Here is a 22,788-nt window from a genome sequence, read left to right as displayed (position 1 = left end):
AAAAAGTGGCCACAGTGCCACTGTGCAAGTAAAAATTGTGAAAGGATGCAAGCTTAAGTTAATTCTGTGACCCCTTCTTTCTCAGGATCTGTAGGTGTCTCAGAGGTTAGACCACCTACCATTCATTAAGTAATAACATATGTTAGCGATAGTCATGTTGATAAAAAGTAAGTTCAAATGTACACTGCTCCAAAAAATAAAGGGAACACAAAAATAACACATCCTAGATCTGAGTTAATTAAATATTCTTCTGAAATACTTTGTTCTTTACATAGTTGAATGTGCTGACAACGAAATCACACAAAAATAAAAAAATGGAAATCAAAATTTTCAACCCATGGAGGTCTGGATTTGGAGTCACACTCAAAATTAAAGTGGAAAAACACACTACAGGCTGATCCAACTTTGATGTAATGTCCTTAAAACAAGTCAAAATGAGGCTCAGTAGTGTGTGTGGCCTCCACGTGCCTGTATGACCTCCCTACAACGCCTGTGCATGCTCCTGATGAGGTGGCGGACAGTCTCCTGAGGGATCTCCTCCCAGACCTGAACTAAAGCATCTGCCAACTCCAGGACAGTCTGTGGTGCAACGTGACGTTGGTGGATAGAGCGAGACATGATGTCCCAGATGTGCTCAATTGGATTCAGTTCTGGGGAACGGGCAGGCCAGTCCATAGCATCAATGCCTTCGTCTTGCAGGAACTGCTGACACACTCCAGCCACATGAGGTCTAGCATTGTCTTGCATCAGGAGGAACCCAGGGCCAACCGCACCAGCATATGGTCTCACAAGGGGTCTGAGGATCTCATCTTGGTACCTAATGGCAGTCAGGCTACCTCTGGCGAGCACATGGAGGGCTGTGCGGCCCTCCAAAGAAATGCCACCCCACACCAATACTGACCCAATGCCAAACCGGTCATGCTGGAGGATGTTGCAGGCAGCAGAACGTTCTCCACGGCCTCTCCAGACTCTGTCACGTCTGTCACATGTGCTCAGTGTGAACCTGCTTTCATCTGTGAAGAGCACAGGGCGCCAGTGGCGAATTTGCCAATCTTGGTGTTCTCTGGCAAATGCTAAACGTCCTGCACGGTGTTGGGCTGTAAGCACAACCCCCACCTGTGGACGTCGGGCCCTCATATCACCCTCATGGAGTCTGTTTCTGACCGTTTGAGCAGACACATGCACATTTGTGGCCTGCTGGAGGTCATTTTGCAGGGCTCTGGCAGTGCTCCTCCTGTTCCTCCTTGCACAAAGGCATGGTAGCGGTCCTGTTGCTGGGTTGTTGCCCTCCTACGGCCTCCTCCACGTCTCCTGATGTACTGGCCTGTCTCCTGGTAGCGCCTCCATGCTCTGGACACTACGCTGACAGACACAGCAAACCTTTTTGCCACAGCTCGCATTGATGTGCCATCCTGGATAAGCTGCACTACCTGAGCCACTTATGTGGGTTGTAGACTCCGTCTCATGCTACCACTAGAGTGTAAGCACCGCCAGCATTCAAAAGTGACCAAAACATCAGCCAGGAAGCATAGGAACTGAGAAGTTGTCTGTGGTCACCACCTGCAGAACCACTCCTTTATTGGGGGTGTCTTGCTAATTGCCTATAATTTCCACCTGTTGTCTATCCCATTTGCACAACAGCACGTGAAATTGATTGTCACTCAGTGTTGCTTCCTAAGTGGACAGTTTGATTTCACAGAAGTGTGATTGACTTGGAGTTACATTGAGTTGTTTAAGTGTTCCCTTTATTTTTTTGAGCAGTGTATAATTCAAAATGCATTTACTTAAATATGTTTACAGTGATTACATTATTATGTGCTACTTTCTGTAAAATATAACTTTTTATTAGGACTCACCTACACAGACATATGAGATTTTACTCAATACACTGCCGATTGCTTACACTGAAACTCTGTGTGCCTTCTACAGGCTCCATGGCAATAACTGTCATGTGCCTGAGCCTTTATTGTGATTAAGGACTGAAAATCATGCTAATTTTTTTCTGGAAAATTTTCTGAACAACCGATTACAAAAAAAATTCAAAAGAGTAAGACCAATAATTCTTGACCATTATGACAATGGATCTCCACACCAGAATAAAAAATTTAGGTTGAGCTATTGAGCAGTTATTAAATATAAGATAAGAGAGTTTTAATGTGTAGAACACTAATTCCAATAAAGTTGGGATGCTGTGTAAAATGTACATAAATGTAAATAAAAACAATGCAGTGGTTTCCAAATTTCACAGAACCATATTTGATTCACAATAGACCATAGAACACATATCAGATATGAAAGTGAGACATTTAAGCAATTCATGAAAAAAATTACTAATTTAAAGCCCAATAAAGTTGGGGCAGGAGCAACAAAAGGCTGGAAAAGTAAGTGGTACTAATATAAAAAAGCTGACTGGGTATAAAAGTCACATGACTGGGTATAAAAAAAAAACATGTTAGAGAAATAGACTCTCTCAAATGCAAGGATGGGCAGAGGTTCTCCAAACTGCAAAAAACAGCATCTAAAAATTGTGAAATAATTTCAGAAAAATTTCCTTCAATGTAATATTGTGAAGACTTTGAATATCCCATCATCTACAGTACATAATATCATCAAAACATTCAGAGAATCTGGAGAAATCCATGTCTGCAAAGGACAAGGCCCACAGTCAATATTGGATGCTTGTGATATACGGTCCTCAGGCGGCACTGCATTAAAAACAGGCATAATTTTGTGATGTACTAGAATTCATTGCATAGGCTTAGGAACACTTCCAGAATGTCTGTGAACATTGTTCGCCTTGCATTCCAATAATACAAGGTAAAGTTGCAGAATAAAAAAAGAAGTCATATATCAACAGGATCCAGAAAAGCTGATGTCTTCTCTGGGCCAAAGCTCATATAATTGAACTGAGGCAAAATAGAAAACTGTTCTGTGCTTAGATAAATCCAGATTATTTTTTAGAAACCATGGATACCTTGTTTTGTGGACTCAAGAGGAGAGGGACCACTCAACTTGTCATTAGTGCACAGTTCAAAAGGCAGCATCTCTGATAGTATGGTGCCAATAACGTGGGCAGCTTACACATCTGGAAAGCGCTATCAATAACATATGCTCCCATCCAGACAGCTCTTTCAGGGAAGACCTTGCATCTTTCAAAAAGACAATGCTAAACCACATACTGCATACACTACAGCATGGCTTCACAGAAGAAGAGCCTGGGTGCTGAACTGTCCTGTCTACAGTCCAGACCTTTCACCAATAGAAACATTTGGTGGATCCTGAAATAAATAATCTGGTAATGAAGAACCAAGACTGTTGAGCAGCTAGAATCCTCCATTAGACAATAGGGCAACATTTATTTTCCAAAACGCCCAGCAATTGGTCTCTTCACTTCCCAGAGTTTTACATACTGTTGTTAAAAGAATATAGGATGTCACACAATGGTAGACATGGTCTTGTCCCAATTTTTTTGTGATGTGTTGCTGCCATCAAGCTCAAAATAAGTAAAAAAATTTCATGAAATGATAAAATGTCTTACTTTCAACATCTGATATGTGTTCTATGTTCTTAATTAAAATAGGAGTCTATGAGTTTTGCAAATCATTGCTTTCTGTTTTTATTTAAATGTATTTACATTTTACATAGTGTCACAACTTTTTTGGAACTGGGGTTGTACAATAAGATTAATAAATGTTCTCATGTTAGTCACATTGGACATATTTTATTCCAGAAGCCCTTTCACATTACATCACTGTTATTTATCTCTTGAGATTTTACTTAATCATTCCTAATGTATTATTCAAACTTTCTGTTTAAGTTGGGTTAAGATACTGTAGTACTAATATCATGTGCACATGCAGAATCAATCTGAGCCTGTATAGGAAGCTACCATCATGCATTACGTTTCTTGGAAGCACAGTATGCATGATCCTACCATTCTAGAAGAAATACATATAATCTTTGGTAAAATAAGGCAGAAGACCCCAGAAGAAACACTTATCTAAGTAGTGGAAATATAACTATGCACAGAGTAGTTATGTAAAAGGGACTCAACATGTTTCTAGTATTATAAACAATTTATTTCTACATTGGGATTGCTGGCATTTCTGAATTGCTATCATGTCATTGAGGATTATTTAAATAATAATGAGCAACATTCAAGCCAATGTAGTTGCTGAAAAGGCATAGAAGTATATGTGCATTAATATTTATAGTGTAGTGGTTCTACATGAAACCCTTCTGGACTGCCAATAGACTTTATTAATCAGACAGGTCTACTTTTAGAGCTCTGCAAAAATATTTCTGACTAGTGATGAGCGGGAGGTGCCATATTCGATTTCGCGATATTTCGCGAATATTCGCATGAATATTCGTGTTATATTCGTCGAAATCGAATATTCGCAATTATTCCAATTATCGCGAAATTATTTTTTCGCATATTGCGAAAATTTATCTTGATAGTATAAGGCAACGTTCCTATGCTAATGACTATGGCTAGGCTAATATGTGTATTTTACGAAATTTCGTAATATTGCTCTAACTTCGTCTCTTAGAATATTACGAATATTCTAAAAGACGAAGTTAGAGCAATATTAAGAACATTTGCAAAAGTCGAAATTGCGATGCGAGTAATATAACACGAAATAGTCGCATGAAGATTTAAACTTAGCACTGCTATATTCCATATTCTAGCCTAATATGGAATATAGCTGTGCTAAGTTAGCACTGCTATATTCCCTATTAGGCTAGAATATGGAATATAGCTGTGCTAAGTTGAAATCTTCATGCGACTATTTCGTGTTATATTATTCGCATCGCAATTTCGACTTTTGCAAATGTTCTTAATATTGCTCTAACTTCGTCTTTTAGAATATTCGTAATATTCTAAAAGACGAAGTTAGAGCAATATTACGAAATTTCGTAAAATACACATAGATTGTATTTAAGCTAATATACTGCTATAGTAATATTTTTTAATAGTGTACATATTTTACAAAACTTAAGTTCAGAAGAGGCAAAAAAAAATTACAGGAAAAAAAAAGGGATTATAGCACTATATTAGCTAAATTACAATCTATATGTGTATTTTACGAAATTTCGTAATATTGCTCTAACTTCGTCTTTTAGAATATTCGTAATATTCTAAGAGACGAAGTTAGAGCAATATTACGAAATTTCTAAAAGACGAAGTTAGAGCAATATTAAGAACATTTGAAAAAGTCGAAATTGCGATGCGACTAATATAACACGAAATATTCGCATGAAGATTTCAACTTAGCACTGCTATACTCCATATTCTAGCCTAATATGGAATATAGCAGTGCTAACTTAGCACAGCTATATTCCATATTAGGCTAGAATATGGAGTATAGCAGTGCTAAGTTGAAATCTTCATGCGAATATTTCGTGTTATATTAGTCGCATCGCAATTTCGACTATTGCGAAATTTCGTAAAATACACATATAGATTAGATTGTAATTTAGCTAATATGGAATATAGCAGTAAGTTGAAAACGCCACTGACTGGAGCAGCCAGGAAGCCAGGAATCCAAAGGACAGGTAAGAACAACTTTAGGGAAGTGGGAAAGAAAAAAATATAATAAAAAAAAAAAGAAAAAAAACGAATATTCGATTTCGCGAATATATAGAACGATATTCTAAATATTCGCGAAATCTCGAAATTGCGATATTCGAGAAAAAAATTCGCAATTCGAATATTCGCGCTCAACACTATTTCTGACCCGTCTTGCAATGATGACAGCTGCACGCTAATCAAGCAGTTACAATAGTGAAGAGCTCATGGTTAATGACAGCGGGCTCCCCATAGAGTACACAGAGATGTTGTTTTACTGTTTCTGTCTTCTCCATCACTGTATATACAAAAATCAATGAGCCCTAAGTATACAAATCAGGCAATGCCAAATAGCACTTCTTGCTCTGCTCCTGGCAATAACATGATTGCGATTGTTGGGTCCCAGGTAACTGCACAAGCTACTACTGTAAGTCGGCTAAGACCGAGATCAACACTGCAAAACAAATATTCCCCTTGTAACTGGGGTTAATACGTCAGCAGGAGTTACAGAAGTATGGGGTGCACAAAGTGTAAGAAAAAGACAAAGAAAATAATGCCACCACTAACCTACACTGCAGCTTTTAGCCCTGTTCCTGTCCATGGTAACTATATATAACACAACCTACAATAGAACCAACCAATAACCCCGCAATGATATGCATGAGATAATGTATAAAGTATAACACAAATATTTATTAAACATGATAATACATATACATTGGTGAGAACAAATTGTGGGGGGAGAGGTACCTCCACCCAAACCCCTGCTTTACAAAGACCGGCCAGGAACAACAACTGGACTAAAGCTCATTAGATCCATAAGAAATAACATTATTAATGTCAAAGACACCATTAGCCTAAATTCAATCCAATGAGGGAAACGGAAATGGAATATATACAAGAACAATCAAATAGTAAGTACCAAATCCTGCTCCTAGTCCCTGTAGGAAATGAGAGAGTAACAAGGGAAAAATACCCATATATCATTGAGTGAACAACAGCTGCATATAATGCCAAGACTGGATGCAGGAATCAGGTAGCATTCATATGGTGATCATGAACACAATAATCAGTATAAATTACACATGGTGGACAAAAGTGTCCGGGGGCTCCCAGCACAACTGCTACCTCAACGCGCGTTTCGCCAACCCACTGCGGTGCACAAGTCCACTAACATACACTGCAGCTTTTAGCCCTGTTCCTGTCCATGGTAACTATATATATCCATATCAAATTGTCTGGAAATGAAAAATTGTTGTATGGGCAGATGAATCAAAATGTGAAATTCTTAAAAAAAAACTAAAACCCACATAATTGAAAGTGTATTTCAATTGCATTTTGTGCTACAAAAAATTATTTCAATACATTAAAGGTGAAAAAAAAAGTTTGGTCATAAATGTTTTGGCCTAAGTACAATATACACTTGATTTTCAGGTGTGACTGCAGTTAACCTCAATATCACGTTCTACAGGGAATGGAGTGTTTCAATAGAATTTGTAGATTCACATAGACTTTAGGGAGTCTTAATTGTGGATATAGGATATTTCCAATGTAATTATTGAACAAAATACAGCATATAAATATAGTCAGTAAATAAAAGAAATAGATAAATGATGGGTCTAAATACATTGGTGAAAATAGTGGCTTGAAAGGGTTGTCCCAGGACAACTTATCCACTATCCACAAGACAAATTAGCAGGTGTCCGACCGTTGGGGCCGCTGCCAATCACTAATCATGGAGGCCTGATTTCCCATTTGAATGGAGTGGTCGGACACACATGAGCTTTGCTGCACTATTGTATTCAACTATTAACGACAGGTCCATAGTAGGGTTGAGCGAACCAGAACTGTAAAGTTCGGGTTCGTACCGAACGTTAGGATTTTTGGACCCCGGACCTGAACATTTCTGTAAAAGTTCTGGTTCGGGGATCGGCGATTTCTTAGCGCTTTTGAAAGGCTGCAGAGCAGCCAAACAACAAGCGTTTAACTGTTTGCCCTTAAAAGCCATCACAGCCATGCCTACTAATGGCATGGCTGTGATTGGCCAGTGAATCATGTGACCCAGCCTCTATATAAGCTGGAGTCACGTAGCGATGCACATCACTCTGCTGTGCTTAGTGTAGGGAGAGGATGCTGCTGCTGTGGGGGAGAGAATAGGACAGAATCTTTAATAAGAACTCCCATTGAACTCAGCGATCTACATAGATTTAGTTGTGTGGGTGCCGTGCACAATCTTTTTACCCTGCCCTGAGCCCAGTGACAGCGAAAAATAACTTTTATCCGTTTGTTAGCGGCGGCCATTTTATGCAAGCTCAGTGCACCATCACTGCATCTGTGCTTTTGTGACATTCAAATCCAAGCTTGAAATACTGCAATAATAATCTTTTTTTTTTTTAAAACACCCATTTTTGGCAATAACCTTCATCTTGGGCCTCTGCCGCATTAGTCAGTGTGCAATTTAAGCTAGAAATACAGCTATAATTTTCTGGGTTTTTAAAAACACCCTTTTTGGGCAAAAATACTTAATATTACAGCCCTTGCTGCATCTGTGATTGTTAAAAACAAGTTTGAAATACTTATATTTCTGGCTTTGAAAAAACACCCATTTCTGGCAATAACCTTCATCTTTTTGGGAAAAATACTTAATATTGCAGCCTTTGCTGCATCTGTCATTGTGAGATACACCCTTTACATACTGTTGTTCTATTCTGCTATTAATAAAACACCCATTTTGGGAAAAAAAATTAATTTTGCAGCCCTTGCTGCATATGTCATTGAGATACACCATTTAGATACTGTGGTTCTATTCTGCTATTAGAAAAACACCCATTTTGGTTGGTGGACGTCACAGGAACGTGCGATCAGGCAAATGTTATCTATAGTCAACAAAGCAGCAGCAGGGCCTCTCCTGGCTAACGTTTCCAAATTCAAAATACCCCAGTGACATTCCCTATAATTTTTTATTAATCATTCAAATAACAGAGCATCTTAGAGTCCTGTATTGTTATTTATTATCACTACCTCCCCGAGTCGGGAGTGGGTAATTGCCTCGCGCCCCCTCCTTTCCTTTAATTCTTCAGTTTTAATAGCTTCTCCCACATTTCCGCTTTATCACAATTAAATTTTATCCATTGATCTCCCTTGGATGTGGTCTGTCTTTCTCACGCTCCCTCTCCAGGGTGGAACCCTGATTCGCCGCTAACTGTGATCAACATGGTAGGCACAGAAAAGAACATCAAAAGTAGATAGAGCAGATATCCAATTGGATCGTGAACATCACGGGGACGTGCAATATGGTGCGGCAGTATGTTTGCACACGCCTACACGAACTGACTGATTGTTCTGCCCCCTGCATCTCTGGGTCTCCAAAAATTGGGCACATGGCCTGCGCTTGCCCTTTATGCCTTGGAGGTGCTGGCCTGCCCTGCAGCCAGTGTATTGTCTGAACGTGTGTTTAGCACGACAGGTTATATTTCCAAATGTTTTGGGGTGTACCCTAATTTAAAAACATATAAATAAATTTGAAACCAAAATGCAGTGTAGGCTTCCTCCTTCTCCTCCTCCACCGCCGCTTCCACCTACGCGCCACATCCACCGCCTCCTCAACCTCCTACTCCATATGGATCTTGTCCTCCTAGATCAAGATTATTATTTTTAATTTTTACGTATTTTATGTTATTTAAAGTCATTTCCCTATCCACATTTGTTTGCAGAGCACTTGCCATGCTCTTATCCACATTTTGATGCCATTTGCAGTCCTCTATCCCTTTCCATGACATTTTTACAGCCATTTTAGTGCTCAAAAGTTCGGGTCCCATTGACTTCAATGGGGTTTGGGTTCGGGGTTAAGTTCGGGTCAAGTTCAGGTTCCGAACTCAAACTTTTTTGTGAAGTTGGGCCGAACCCGTCGAACCCGAACATCCAGGTGTCCGCTCAACTCTAGTCTATAGTGTCTGCCTGCCACACCATTCAAGCAGGGAACACGCCCCCATTCTGGTAGATAGGAGATATGTTGTTGCCATGGGACAACCTCTTTAATGGAAAAAAAACACTTTCTGTTGACTAGCAGCTGGAGCATGTCATCTGTCCTGGCTGGATACTTTGTAACCAACTCTGATCTTTAGATACGCTGTACATTAGATAAATGCTAAGCCTTTTTTTTTTATTCACTTGCAAATGAGATGCTGAATGTAAGTACATAACAAATGGTTGTCATTTCATTTTGTCGAATATGTAAAATGACATTTAGTTCCTCATCCATATTTAATATGCACAAAATACACACCTCATAATCAATGTCCAGATAGGAGATGTCTCCTTTCATGAAGAAATGATGCACATGTCTGTCAACAGTGAAATTTACTTGTCTTCCAAAGCGCTCTATGACAACTGAATGCCACTGCTGGTCGTCTAGCAGGCTTCCCAGGAATACATTAACATGAGGATTGGAGGCATGAAATTGCAAATTTCCTTAAAGGAAACAAAAATGGGTATTCTGTTTATGAGCTTGATAAGCACATACTGAATATACAGTATGATATGCTCTCTGTCAAGGTACAAATTGTAAAGGCAGAAATATATACCATCTAGACCCCTTTCCATATGTATGGAACCAATTAATATTATGACTTGATGGACCACTGAATTTTTAAAGGAAAACATAAAGGCTCAATGCAAGGCAAAGGTAAGTTTATTTATCTGTGATATCCTTTGAAACATACAATCATACAAGGGTATCCACAAGGCATAACATAATGCGCAAATCATATTGTGCATGTTTTGCTTTAGCACTTGAATGGTTTCAGAGATGTGCAACCAAACTAAGAAATGGACTATATGCACTGCAATAGCCAGAAAGATGATCAACCTTCTGGTTAGTTTCATGCTAGTTTTATTACCTAACAACTGTGAATAAATATGCCAATACACACATCTCTGTAATGATCTACTCTAATGATCTACATATGCATAGAACTAATTATACCAAAGAGGCATCTACTACTGTATATCTAGTTGAAAGAAGGTTTCTTCATCAATACAGAAGGGGATTTTTTTTTTTTTACTGTAAAGAGCAGTGGGACTCCAGTGCATGATACCTACCTAGGTGAATACTTAAGCAAAGTCTTCCTTTAATAAGCTCCAATGCAATACGATCTCCATTTTGTCCTTCTCCATGAAGCAGAACACCATCACTGAGCATTGTTTTAAATTTAAGAGAGATCAAATCTTTTGTTGTGCTCATTGACTTTTCATAAAATCGATACATTATGGAGCTTTTACCATCAAGATATATAATGTCTGAACCTAAAAATTAAAGAAAAAAATTTAGTCCATTTTATAGTTGAATAATTTTGTGCTAATTACTTTAGTGGGAAATTCATCTAATGTTTCAAAACCCTCATGTTTTGATTTTAACATGTTCCGTACAGTATAGCATTATAGCCTGGGGGTACTTTTATTAATGTATTTTTTCATGGGATTCGTGGTTTGAAAACATTAAAATTACTACTTAGAACAAATTTGTCAAAATTAAATGAGTGAGATCTATAATCTTATCTCCAAGTAATCTAGATTTTGTGTGTGTAGCATAGACATAAGTAAAACAGCAAAAAACTTCATTGATGTCCAACTGGCGGCTATAGGCCCTGGGTAAGCAGCATAGATAGGGAACAACTATGTGTTTTTCTATATCTTCTACTTGTGCTTATGATCCTATTAGGCATCATGCTCACGAACATGTCTATATTTCAATCCTCAAACAATGGATCTGCTGGTAGTTGGGGCATGGACATGGCCACGTGCGCTGCTGCAGCCAATTACTGGCTGCCATGGTCTACATTGCTATGTCCATTCCCCAGCTGGAAGAAACCAAGCCAGAGACCAGAAGATGGAGGAATGGGAGTCCGTATGCAGGACTGGGACCACAGGGAGCTGGTATGTAGGCAATGTAGGCTAAGGGTCATCCTTTGATGGTTAATATTCCTGGTTTAATATTTAAGCATAAAACTGGAAAACACTATTTAAACATTCTTCAGTGAGCTATGCTGTTTCCATAACTTTAACTCACATGAGAGTGAGAGTGACAGAAACAAAGTAGCACAGCCTGCTCAGCTGTATCCCATTGAATTCCATGGGTATTCTGATCTCAGCCATGAATGACTGAGATGCCATAAGAATACCCCTTAAAAGGAGAAATGGGTCAAAGTTACTGCCACTGAATATGCAGCCTAGGAGACAAACAGATGGAGGCTCATGACACAATGTCTTCAGAAGGAAAGAATTGGTCTAGTATATAAATGCTGCATTTTTACAGTATAAGCACAGTGTTCGGTATTCACAAACCACAAAATCCCAAAAGGCATATTACTTGCCCTGACTGAAACAGCAATTTCCAATGGAGACAGAAGAATGTAGCATAAAGGAAGTTTAAAAGTTTTTTTTTGTAAAAAAAATCTATATTTGCATTTTACATTCCATTACTGAAAGGTTTCAGATTTACCATAAGACCAGAGTTTTACAGTAAATGGGAAGATCAGTGGCTGATTGATCTGTGACTTGAATTATTTGTGAATGGCATGACAACATTTAATGTAAACTTTATTTGATGTATTGATTAAAGAGACAGGCAATGACAGTCAACATTTAACAAGATATTTTTGAACATCAACAACCCTTACAGTAAGCAGCTTTCTAAAAGCTCTAAAACCTATTTTAGTGGTAAATACTAAAGTTTTGATGCACTCTCCCAATGTAGAAGTGAACAAACTTGACACATTTCTGCATACTGTACAGTAAGTGGTAAAAAAATTATGTTGTTTAGGGTTCGAGAAGTTCGGCCGAACTTCCCGTAAATTTTCGGGTTCGGGATCCGAACCCGAACCGAACTTCGTCCCGAACCCGAACCCGAACCCCATTGAAGTCAATGGGGACCCGAACTTTTGGGCACTAAAAAGGCTGTAAAACTGCCCAGGAAAGAGCTAGAGGGCTGCAAAAGGCAGCAACGTGTAGGTAAATCCCCTGCAAACAAATGTGGATAGGGAAATGAATTAAAATAAAAATAAAAAAAATAAAAATGAACCAATATCAATTGGACAGAGGTCCCATAGCAGTGAATCTGGCTTCACGTCAGCAGAGAATCAGTCTCTTCATGCCATAGCAAAGAATCTGGCTTCATGTCAGCACAGAATCAGTCTCTTCATGCCATAGCAGAGAATCTGGCTTCATGTCAGCACAGAATCAGTCTTCATGTCATAGCAGAGAATCAGGCTTCACGTCACCCACCACTGGAACAGGCCACTGTCACACATTTAGGCCCCGGCACCCAGACAGAGGAGAGCGGTCCCGTAACAGAGAATCTGGCCTTATGTCAGCGCAGAATCTGTCTTCATGTCATAGCAGAGAATCAGGCTTCACGTCACCCACCACTGGAACAGGCCACTGTCACACATTTAGGCCCCGGCACCCAGACAGAGGAGAGCGGTCCCGTAACAGAGAATCTGGCCTTATGTCAGCGCAGAATCTGTCTTCATGTCATAGCAGAGAATCAGGCTTCACGTCACCCACCACTGGAACAGGCCACTGTCACACATTTAGGCCCAGGCACCCAGGCAGAGGAGAGAGGTCCCGTAACAGAGAATCTGGCCTTATGTCAGCGCAGAATCTGTCTTCATGTCATAGCAGAGAATCAGGCTTCACGTCACCCACCACTGGAACAGGCCACTGTCACACATTTAGGCCCCGGCACCCAGACAGAGGAGAGAGGTCCCGTAACAGAGAATCTGGCCTTATGTCAGCGCAGAATCTGTATTCATGTCATAGCAGAGAATCAGGCTTCACGTCACCCACCACTGGAACAGGCCACTGTCACACATTTACGCCCCGGCACCCAGACAGAGGAGAGCGGTCCCGTAACAGAGAATCTGGCCTTATGTCAGCGCAGAATCTGTCTTCATGTTATAGCAGAGAATCAGGCTTCACGTCACCCACCACTGGAACAGGCCACTGTCACACATTTAGGCCCAGGCACCCAGGCAGAGGAGAGAGGTCCCGTAACAGAGAATCTGGCCTTATGTCAGCGCAGAATCTGTCTTCATGTCATAGCAGAGAATCAGGCTTCACGTCACCCACCACTGGAACAGGCCACTGTCACACATTTAGGCCCCGGCACCCAGACAGAGGAGAGCGGTCCCGTAACAGAGAATCTGGCCTTATGTCAGCGCAGAATCTGTCTTCATGTCATAGTAGAGAATCAGGCTTCACGTCACCCACCACTGGAACAGGCCACTGTCACACATTTAGGCCCAGGCACCCAGGCAGAGGAGAGAGGTCCCGTAACAGAGAATCTGGCCTTATGTCAGCGCAGAATCTGTATTCATGTCATAGCAGAGAATCAGGCTTCACGTCACCCACCACTGGAACAGGCCACTGTCACACATTTAGGCCCAGGCACCCAGGCAGAGGAGAGAGGTCCCGAAACAGAGAATCTGGCCTTATGTCAGCGCAGAATCTGTATTCATGTCATAGCAGAAAATCAGGCTTCACGTCACCCACCACTGGAACAGGCCACTGTCACACATTTAGGCCCCGGCACCCAGACAGAGGAGAGGTTCATTCAACTTTGGGTTGCCCCGCAATATAATGGTAAAATGAAATTAAAAATAGTATTGAATGAGGAAGTGCCCTGGAGTAGAATAATATATTGTTAAGGGGAGGTAGTTAATATCTAATCTGCACAAGGGATGGACAGGTCCTGTGGGATCCATGCCTGGTTCATTTTTATGAACGTCAGCTTGTCCACATTGGCTGTAGACAGGCGGCTGCGTTTGTCTGTATTGACGCCCCCTGCCGTGCTGAATACACGTTCAGACAAAACGCTGGCCGCCAGGCAGGCCAGCACCTCCAAGGCATAAAAGGCTAGCTCTGGCCACGTGGACAATTTGGAGACCCAGAAGTTGAATAGGGCCGAACCATCAGTCAGTACGTGGAGGGGTGTGCACAGGTACTGTTCCACCATGTTAGTGAAATGTTGCCTCCTGCTAACACGTTCCGTATCAGGTGGTGGTGCACTTAGCTGTGGCGTGTTGACAAAACTTTTCCACATTTCTGCCATGCTAACCCTGCCCTCAGAGGAGCTGGGCGTGACACAGCTGCGTTGGCGACCTCTTGCTCCTCCTCTGCCTTCGCCTTGGGCTTCCACTGGTTCCCCTGTGACATTTGGGAATGCTCTCAGTAGCGCGTCTACCAACGTGCGCTTGTACTCGCGCATCTTCCTATCACGCTCCAGTGTAGGAAGTAAGGTGGGCACATTGTCTTTGTACCGGGGATCCAGCAGGGTGGCAACCCAGTAGTCCGCACACGTTAAAATGTGGGCAACTCTGCTGTCGTTGCGCAGGCACTGCAGCATGTAGTCGCTCATGTGTGCCAGGCTGCCCAGAGGTAAGGACAAGCTGTCCTCTGTGGGAGGCGTATCGTCATCGTCCTGTGTTTCCCCCCAGCCACGCACCAGTGATGGACCCGAGCTGCTTTGGGTGCCACCCCGCTGTGAACATGCTTCATCCTCATCCTCCTCTACCTCCTCCTCATCCTCGTCCTCCTCGTCCTCCAGTAGTGGGCCCTGTCTGGCCACATTTGTACCTGGCCTCTGGTGTTGCAAAAAACTTCCCTCTGAGTCACTTCGAAGAGACTGGCCTGAAAGTGCTAAAAATGACCCCTCTTCCTCCTCTTCCTCCTGGGCCACCTCCTCTTCCATCATCGCCCTAAGTGTTTTCTCAAGGAGACATAGAAGTGGTATTGTAACGCTGATAACGGCGTCATCGCCACTGACCATGTTGGTGGAGTACTCGAAACAGCGCAACAGGGCACACAGGTCTCGCATGGAGGCCCAGTCATTGGTGGTGAAGTGGGTCTGATCCACAGTGCGACTGACCCGTGCGTGCTGCAGCTGAAACTCCACAGTCTGTCCAGCATATGCAAGGTGGAGTTCCACCTGGTGGGCACGTCGCATATGAGGCGGTGAGCGGGAAGGCCGAAGTTACGCTGTAGCGCAGACAGGCGAGCAGCGGCAGGGTGTGAACGCCGGAAGCGCGAACAGACGGCCCGCACTTTATGCAGCAGCTCTGACATGTCGGGGTAGTTGCGAATGAACTTCTGCACCACCAAATTCAGCACATGCGCCAGGCAAGGGATGTGCGTCAAACCGGCTAGTCCCAGAGCTGCAACGAGATTTCGCCCATTATCGCACACCACCAGGCCGGGCTTGAGGCTCACCGGCAGCAACCACTCGTCGGTCTGTTGTTCTATACCCCGCCACAACTCCTGTGCGGTGTGGGGCCTGTCCCCCAAACATATGAGTTTCAGAATGGCCTGCTGACGTTTACCCCGGGCTGTGCTGAAGTTGGTGGTGAAGGTGTGTGGCTGACTGGATGAGCAGGTGGAAGAAGAGGAGGAGGAAGCTGAGTAGGAGGAGGAGGAGACAGGAGGCAAAGAATGTTGCCCTGCGATCCTTGGCGGCGGAAGGACGTGCGCCAAACAGCTCTCCGCCTGGGGCCCAGCCGCCACTACATTTACCCAGTGTGCAGTTAGGGAGATATAGCGTCCCTGGCCGTGCTTACTGGTCCACGTATCTGTGGTTAGGTGGACCTTGCCACAGATGGCGTTGCGCAGTGCACACTTGATTTTATCGGACACTTGTTTGTGCAGGGAAGGCACGGCTCTCTTGGAGAAGTAGTGGCGGCTGGAAACAACATACTGTGGGACAGCAAGTGACATGAGCTGTTTGAAGCTGTCTGTGTCCACCAGCCTAAATGACAGCATTTCATAGGCCAGTAGTTTAGAAATGCTGGCATTCAGGGCCAGGGATCGAGGGTGGCTAGGTGGGAATTTACGCTTTCTCTCAAATGTTTGTGAGATGGAGAGCTGAACGCTGCCGTGTGACATGGTTGAGATGCTTGGTGACGCAGGTGGTAATGTTGGTGGTACATCCCATGTTTGCTGGGCGGCAGGTGCCAACGTTCCTCCAGAGGCGGAGGAAGAGGCCGAGGTGGCGGCAGCAGCAGCAGCAGAAGAGGCCGAGGCGGCGGCAGCAGCAGAAGAGGCCGAGGCGGCAGCAGCAGAAGAGGTAGCAGGGGGAGCCTGAGTGACTTCCTTGTTTTTAAGGTGTTTACTCCACTGCAGTTCATGCTTTGCATGCAGGTGCCTGGTCATGCAGGTTGTGCTAAGGTTCAGAACGTTAATGCCTCGCTTCAGGCTCTGATGGCACAGCGTGCAAACCACTCGGGTCTTGTCGTCAGCACATTGTTTGAAGAAGTGCCATGCCAGGGAACTCCTTGAAGCTGCCTTTGGGGTGCTCGGTCCCAGATGGCGGCGGTCAGTAGCAGGCGGAGTCTCTTGGCGGCGGGTGTTCTGATTTTTCCCACTGCTCCCTCTTTTGCTACGCTGTTGGCTCGGTCTCACCACTGCCTCTTCCTCCGAACTGTGAAAGTCAGTGGCACGACCTTCATTCCATGTGGGGTCTAGGACCTCATCGTCCCCTGCATCGTCTTCCACCCAGTCTTGATCCCTGACCTCCTGTTCAGTCTGCACACTGCAGAAAGACGCAGCAGTTGGCACCTGTGTTTCGTCATCATCAGAGACGTGCTGAGGTGGTATTCCCATGTCCTCATCATCAGGAAAAATAAGTGGTTGTGCGTTAGTGCATTCTATCTCTTCCACCCCTGGGGAAGGGTTAGGTGGATGCCCTTGGGAAACCCTGGCAGCAGAGTCTTCAAACAGCATAAGAGACTGCTGCATAACTTGAGGCTCAGACAGTTTCCCTGATATGCATGGGGGTGATGTGACAGACCGATGGGCTTGGTTTTCATGCGCCATCTGTGCGCTTTCTGCAGAAGACTGGGTGGGAGATAATGTGAACGTGCTGGATCCACTGTCGGCCACCCAATTGACTAATGCCTGTACCTGCTCAGGCCTTACCATCCTTAGAACGGCATTGGGCCCCACCAAATATCGCTGTAAATTCTGCTGGCTACTGGGACCTGAGGTAGTTGGTTCACTAGGACGTGTGGCTGTGGCAGAACGGCCACGTCCTCTCCCAGCACCAGAGAGTCCACTAACACCACCACGACCATGTCCACGTCCGCGTCCCTTATTAGATGTTTTCCTCATTGTTCCCGTTCACCACAATTTTGAGAATGGCAAATTTGGGAATAGTTTTTCAACCCAGAACAAAAAGTGTGCTTTTACGGTCACTACAAATAACTTGACCAGCAAAAACAGTGCAGATTTGGTTGAATAGAGATGTGAGACCTGTTTTTTTTTGCGCTGTGTGACAGGTATAGGTTTAATCACAGAATGACACTTCTATCAGCACGCTAGCGTGTGTCTTAGGTTTTTCTGAATGACACTATCAATACCTTCAATGTAAGATTTTCTTTTTGGGATAGATTTCAAGTAGGCCTCAAATACCAGAAACTAGTTATTTTGAGAATGGGAAATTTGGGAATGCTTTTTCAACCCAGAACAAAAAGTCTGCTTTTACGGTCACTACAAATAACTTGACCAGCAAAAACAGTGCAGATTTGGTTGAATAGAGATGTGAGACCTGTTTTTTTTTGCGCTGTGTGACAGGTATAGGTTTAATCACAGAATGACACTTCTATCAGCACGCTAGCGTGTGTCTTAGGTTTTTCTGAATGACACTATCAATACCTTCAATGTAAGATTTTCTTTTTGGGATAGATTTCAAGTAGGCCTCAAATACCAGAAACTAGTTATTTTGAGAATGGGAAATTTGGGAATGCTTTTTCAACCCAGAACAAAAAGTCTGCTTTTACGGTCACTACAAATAACTTGACCAGCAAAAACAGTGCAGATTTGGTTGAATAGAGATGTGAGACCTGTTTTTTTTTGCGCTGTGTGACAGGTATAGGTTTAATCACAGAATGACACTTCTATCAGCACGCTAGCGTGTGTCTTAGGTTTTTCTGAATGACACTATCAATACCTTCAATGTAAGATTTTCTTTTTGGGATAGATTTCAAGTAGGCCTCAAATACCAGAAACTAGTTATTTTGAGAATGGGAAATTTGGGAATGCTTTTTCAACCCAGAACAAAAAGTCTGCTTTTACGGTCACTACAAATAACTTGACCAGCAAAAACAGTGCAGATTTGGTTGAATAGAGATGTGAGACCTGTTTTTTTTTGCGCTGTGTGACAGGTATAGGTTTAATCACAGAATGACACTTCTATCAGCACGCTAGCGTGTGTCTTAGGTTTTTCTGAATGACACTATCAATACCTTCAATGTAAGATTTGCTTTTTGGGATAGATTTCAAGTAGGCCTCAAATACCAGAAACTAGTTATTTTGAGAATGGGAAATTTGGGAATGCTTTTTCAACCCAGAACAAAAAGTCTGCTTTTACGGTCACTACAAATAACTTGACCAGCAAAAACAGTGCAGATTTGGTTGAATAGAGATGTGAGACCTGTTTTTTTTTGCGCTGTGTGACAGGTATAGGTTTAATCACAGAATGACACTTCTATCAGCACGCTAGCGTGTGTCTTAGGTTTTTCTGAATGACACCATCAATACCTTCAATGTAAGATTTTCTTTTTGGGATAGATTTCAAGTAGGCCTCAAATACCAGAAACTAGTTATTTTGAGAATGGGAAATTTGGGAATGCTTTTTCAACCCAGAAAAAAAAGTGTGCTTTTACGGTCAATACAAATAACTTGACCAGCTAAAACAGTACAGATTTGGTTGAATAGAAATGTCAGGTCTATTTTTTAGGCGCTGGGTGACAGGCTCAACTTGCCCCTGATGTAATATATGGCCAAAAAATAACCACACTGTTGATGGTTAAATGCACTTGGGTGACACAGGCTCAGCCTGCACCAGATGTAGTATATGGCCAAAAAATAATCAGACTGTTGATGGTTAAATGCACTTGGGTGACACAGGCTCAGCCTGCACCAGATGTAGTATATGGCCAAAAAATAATCAGACTGTTGATGGTTAAATGCACTTGGGTGACACAGGCTCAGCCTGCAGCTGATGTAGGATATAGCACAAAATAACCACACTATCGATGGTTAAATACACTTGGGTGACACAGGCTCAGCCTGCAGCTGATGTAGTATATGGCCAAAAAATAATCAGACTGTTGATGGTTAAATGCACTTGGGTGACACAGGCTCAGCCTGCAGCTGATGTAGTATATGGCCAAAAAATAACCAGACTGTTGATGGTTAAATGCACTTCGGTGACACAGGCTCAGCCTGCAGCTGATGTAGGATATAGCACAAAATAACCACACTATCGATGGTTAAATACACTTGGTGATAGCTCGTGCTGGCGCACCACAAGTCACAAAATGGCCACCGATCACCCCAGAAAAAAAGTGATCTAAAAACGCTCTGGGCAGCCTCAAAAAAGTGAGCAAGTCAATAATAGCACTTCAATGATCCACAGCTGCAGATCGATCACAGAATGAAGTCTTTTGGAGGAGTTAATCTGCCTAATCTCGCCCTAACGTCGCAGCTGCAACCTCTCCCTATACTGATCATAGCAGAGTGAGGCTGGGTCACATGGTGCACTGGCCAATCACAGCCATGCCAATAGTAGGCATGGCTGTGATGGCCTCTTGGGCCAAGTAGTATGACGCTTGTTGATTGGCTGCTTTGCAGCCTTTCAAAAAGCGCCAAGAAAGCGCTGAACACCGAACCCGGACTTTTACGAAAATGTTCGGGTTCGGGTCCGTGTCACGGACACCCCAAAATTCGGTACGAACCCAAACTATACAGTTCGGGTTCGCTTATCTTAAGTAGGGTCTCATTTTTTGCGGGATGAGATGACGGTTTGATTGGCATCTATTTTGGGGTGCATATGACTTTTTGATTGCTTGCTATTACACTTTTTGTGACACAAGATGACAAAAAATGGCTTTTTTTACACCGTTTTTATTTTTATTTTTTTACGGTGGTCATCTGAGGGGTTAGATCATGTGATATTTTTATAGAGCCGGGCGATACGGACGCGGCGATACCTAATATGTATACTTTTTTTTTATTTATGTAAGTTTTACACAATGATTTCATTTTTGAAACAAAAAAAATCATGTTTTAGTGTTTCCATAGTCTAAGAGCCATAGTTTTTTCAGTTTTTGGGCGATTATCTTGGGTAGGGTATGATTTTTGCGGGATGAGATGACGGTTTGATTGTTACAATTTTGGCGTACATGCGACTTTTTTGATCACTTTTATTACCTTTTTTGGGAAGTAAGGTGGGCAAAATTTCAATTTCATCATAGTTTTTTATTTTTTATTTTTATGGTGTTCACCGTTCGGGTAAAGTAACATGACCGTTTTATAGATCAGGTCGTTACAGACGCGGCGATACCAAACATGTGTAGGGAATTTTATTTTTTTCATTTTTTATCAGTGATAAATGTGTTTTTTGATTTTTACTTTTTTTTCACTTTTATTCACTTTTTTTTGACCCAGACCCACTTGGTTCTTGAAGATCCAGTGGGTCTGATGTCTGTATAATACAGTACAGTACAATATATATTGTTCTGTACTGTATTTTACTTACACTGAACAGATCTATGCCTTTCAGCACAGATCTGTTCAGCACCATGGACAGCAGGACGCCTGAGAGGCGTCCTGTTGCCATGGGAACCTTCCCCGTCTGCTCAGTACTGCTCAGAACTTCGCAGACGGGGAAGGGTAAGGAGGGTATCTCTCGGGGGGCTCTCTGGGGGCTCTCTCCCTCCCCATCGGGGGGCTGCAAAGGCACAGCAGCCCCCCGATGGGAGAGGGAGGGAGCTCCCTGCGCTGTTAACCTTTTCCATACAGCGGTCCGTACGGACCGCTGTATGGAAAGGGTTAAACGGCTGACATCGCATCGCAGATGTCAGCCGTTTATACCAGGGTGCCAGCAATGTGCTGGCACCCTGGTATCCCCACTAGACACCAACGATTATACAAGGGGAGGCGGGCGGGGGATCGCGATCCCGCCTGCCGCACCGCCCGCCTCCCGCACCGCCCGCAACCCTCCCCCTGCACCTCCCGCCACCATAAAAATCATTCGGGGGTGCAGGGGGGGGTGAATAAAACTTTTTTTTTGGCATATAAAGTTTCTGATCCCCGCGGTCAGGGACTGCGGGGACCAGAAACTTCAGAAATCGCAGCAAACCGCAGGTCTGAATTGACCTGCGGTTTGCCGCGATCGCCGACATGGGGGGGTCACGGGACCCCCCCGCGCATTTAGCCTAGGTGCCTGCTCAATGATTTGAGCAGGCACCGGGTTCCGATCACTGCCAGCCGCACGGCAGTGATCGAAAATACACAGGGCGTACATGTACGCCCTGTGTCCTTAAGTACCAGGGCACAAGGGCGTACCTGTACGCCCTATGTCCTTAAGAGGTTAAAAAGAAAGTATTGGTTGATGCATAAGAAAAATCACATATAGTTTTCTGCAAGGCAAAACAGAGGCAATGTGACATTTCCTGGAGGCTATTATCAGAATACTCTCATGGTTATGATGGCATCATTATATTATGGATATGCTAAAAGGAAGTTCTTCAACAAGTGAAGTGAAACAAATTCCAGTTTTTCATAATTAGTAAATTGAAGCTATTAGGATCAAACACATTTAAAGGGAACATATTACCATGGAAATTCAGTCTCATCTTGAGGCGGTATGTCATATGACTACTGTTCTATAACATCTTACTTATCGCTCACATACCATGTTCACCATGACCGGTTCCAGCTAAATAACACATCCTCTGGTAATTTACATACCTCCTCTGTCAGAATGCTGCATGGACAAAACAATTGCAAATGGTCCACAAACCACATTTATAAAAGCTAAACAGTTACTTTTTGTGACTACCTTTAATCAGAGGGACTGACCTACGATCATTCACAAAGAGTACTGTTACACAGTCGAATATTGGTCCAACAATGAGTATCAATCTACGATATGCAAGTCTATGGTATACAAGTCAATCAGCACTTGTTTAAAGGTTATTTCACACAGACTGATGAAAACTGAATAGGGGACGAATGATAGAAATGACAATCATTGGCATATTGTTAGTAGTGTTGATCACGAATATTCGAATTTCGCATTTTTATTGCGAATATAGGTATTGGTGCAGTTGATTATCGCATGGCCATGCAATGTCTTTTGTCCGGATCCAGTGGATTAGGTG

At 42.9% G+C, this 22,788-nt stretch overlaps 1 protein-coding gene across 4 annotated transcripts in view; it reads right to left on the bottom strand.

Moving 5' to 3' along the window:
• The window catches only part of LOC120989087 (contactin-associated protein-like 4), a 434,442-nt gene that overhangs the window by 397,517 nt on the left and 14,137 nt on the right, over positions 1–22,788 (bottom strand). For all 4 annotated transcript variants that reach the window (XM_040416967.1, XM_040416966.1, XM_040416969.1 and 1 more), the window contains exons 2-3: positions 10,673–10,876; positions 9,858–10,042 (exon numbers count right to left, since the gene is read on the bottom strand). In XM_040416967.1, the coding sequence (XP_040272901.1) occupies positions 9,858–10,042; positions 10,673–10,876 (389 nt within the window). The remainder of the gene's footprint in view (positions 1–9,857; positions 10,043–10,672; positions 10,877–22,788) is intronic.

Source organism: Bufo bufo, chromosome 2 (genome assembly GCF_905171765.1).
Source record: "Bufo bufo chromosome 2, aBufBuf1.1, whole genome shotgun sequence".
Lineage (NCBI taxonomy): Eukaryota > Metazoa > Chordata > Amphibia > Anura > Bufonidae > Bufo > Bufo bufo.
The sequence above is the reverse complement of the archived record's forward strand: the minus strand, read 5'-3'. Positions and strand labels throughout refer to the sequence as shown.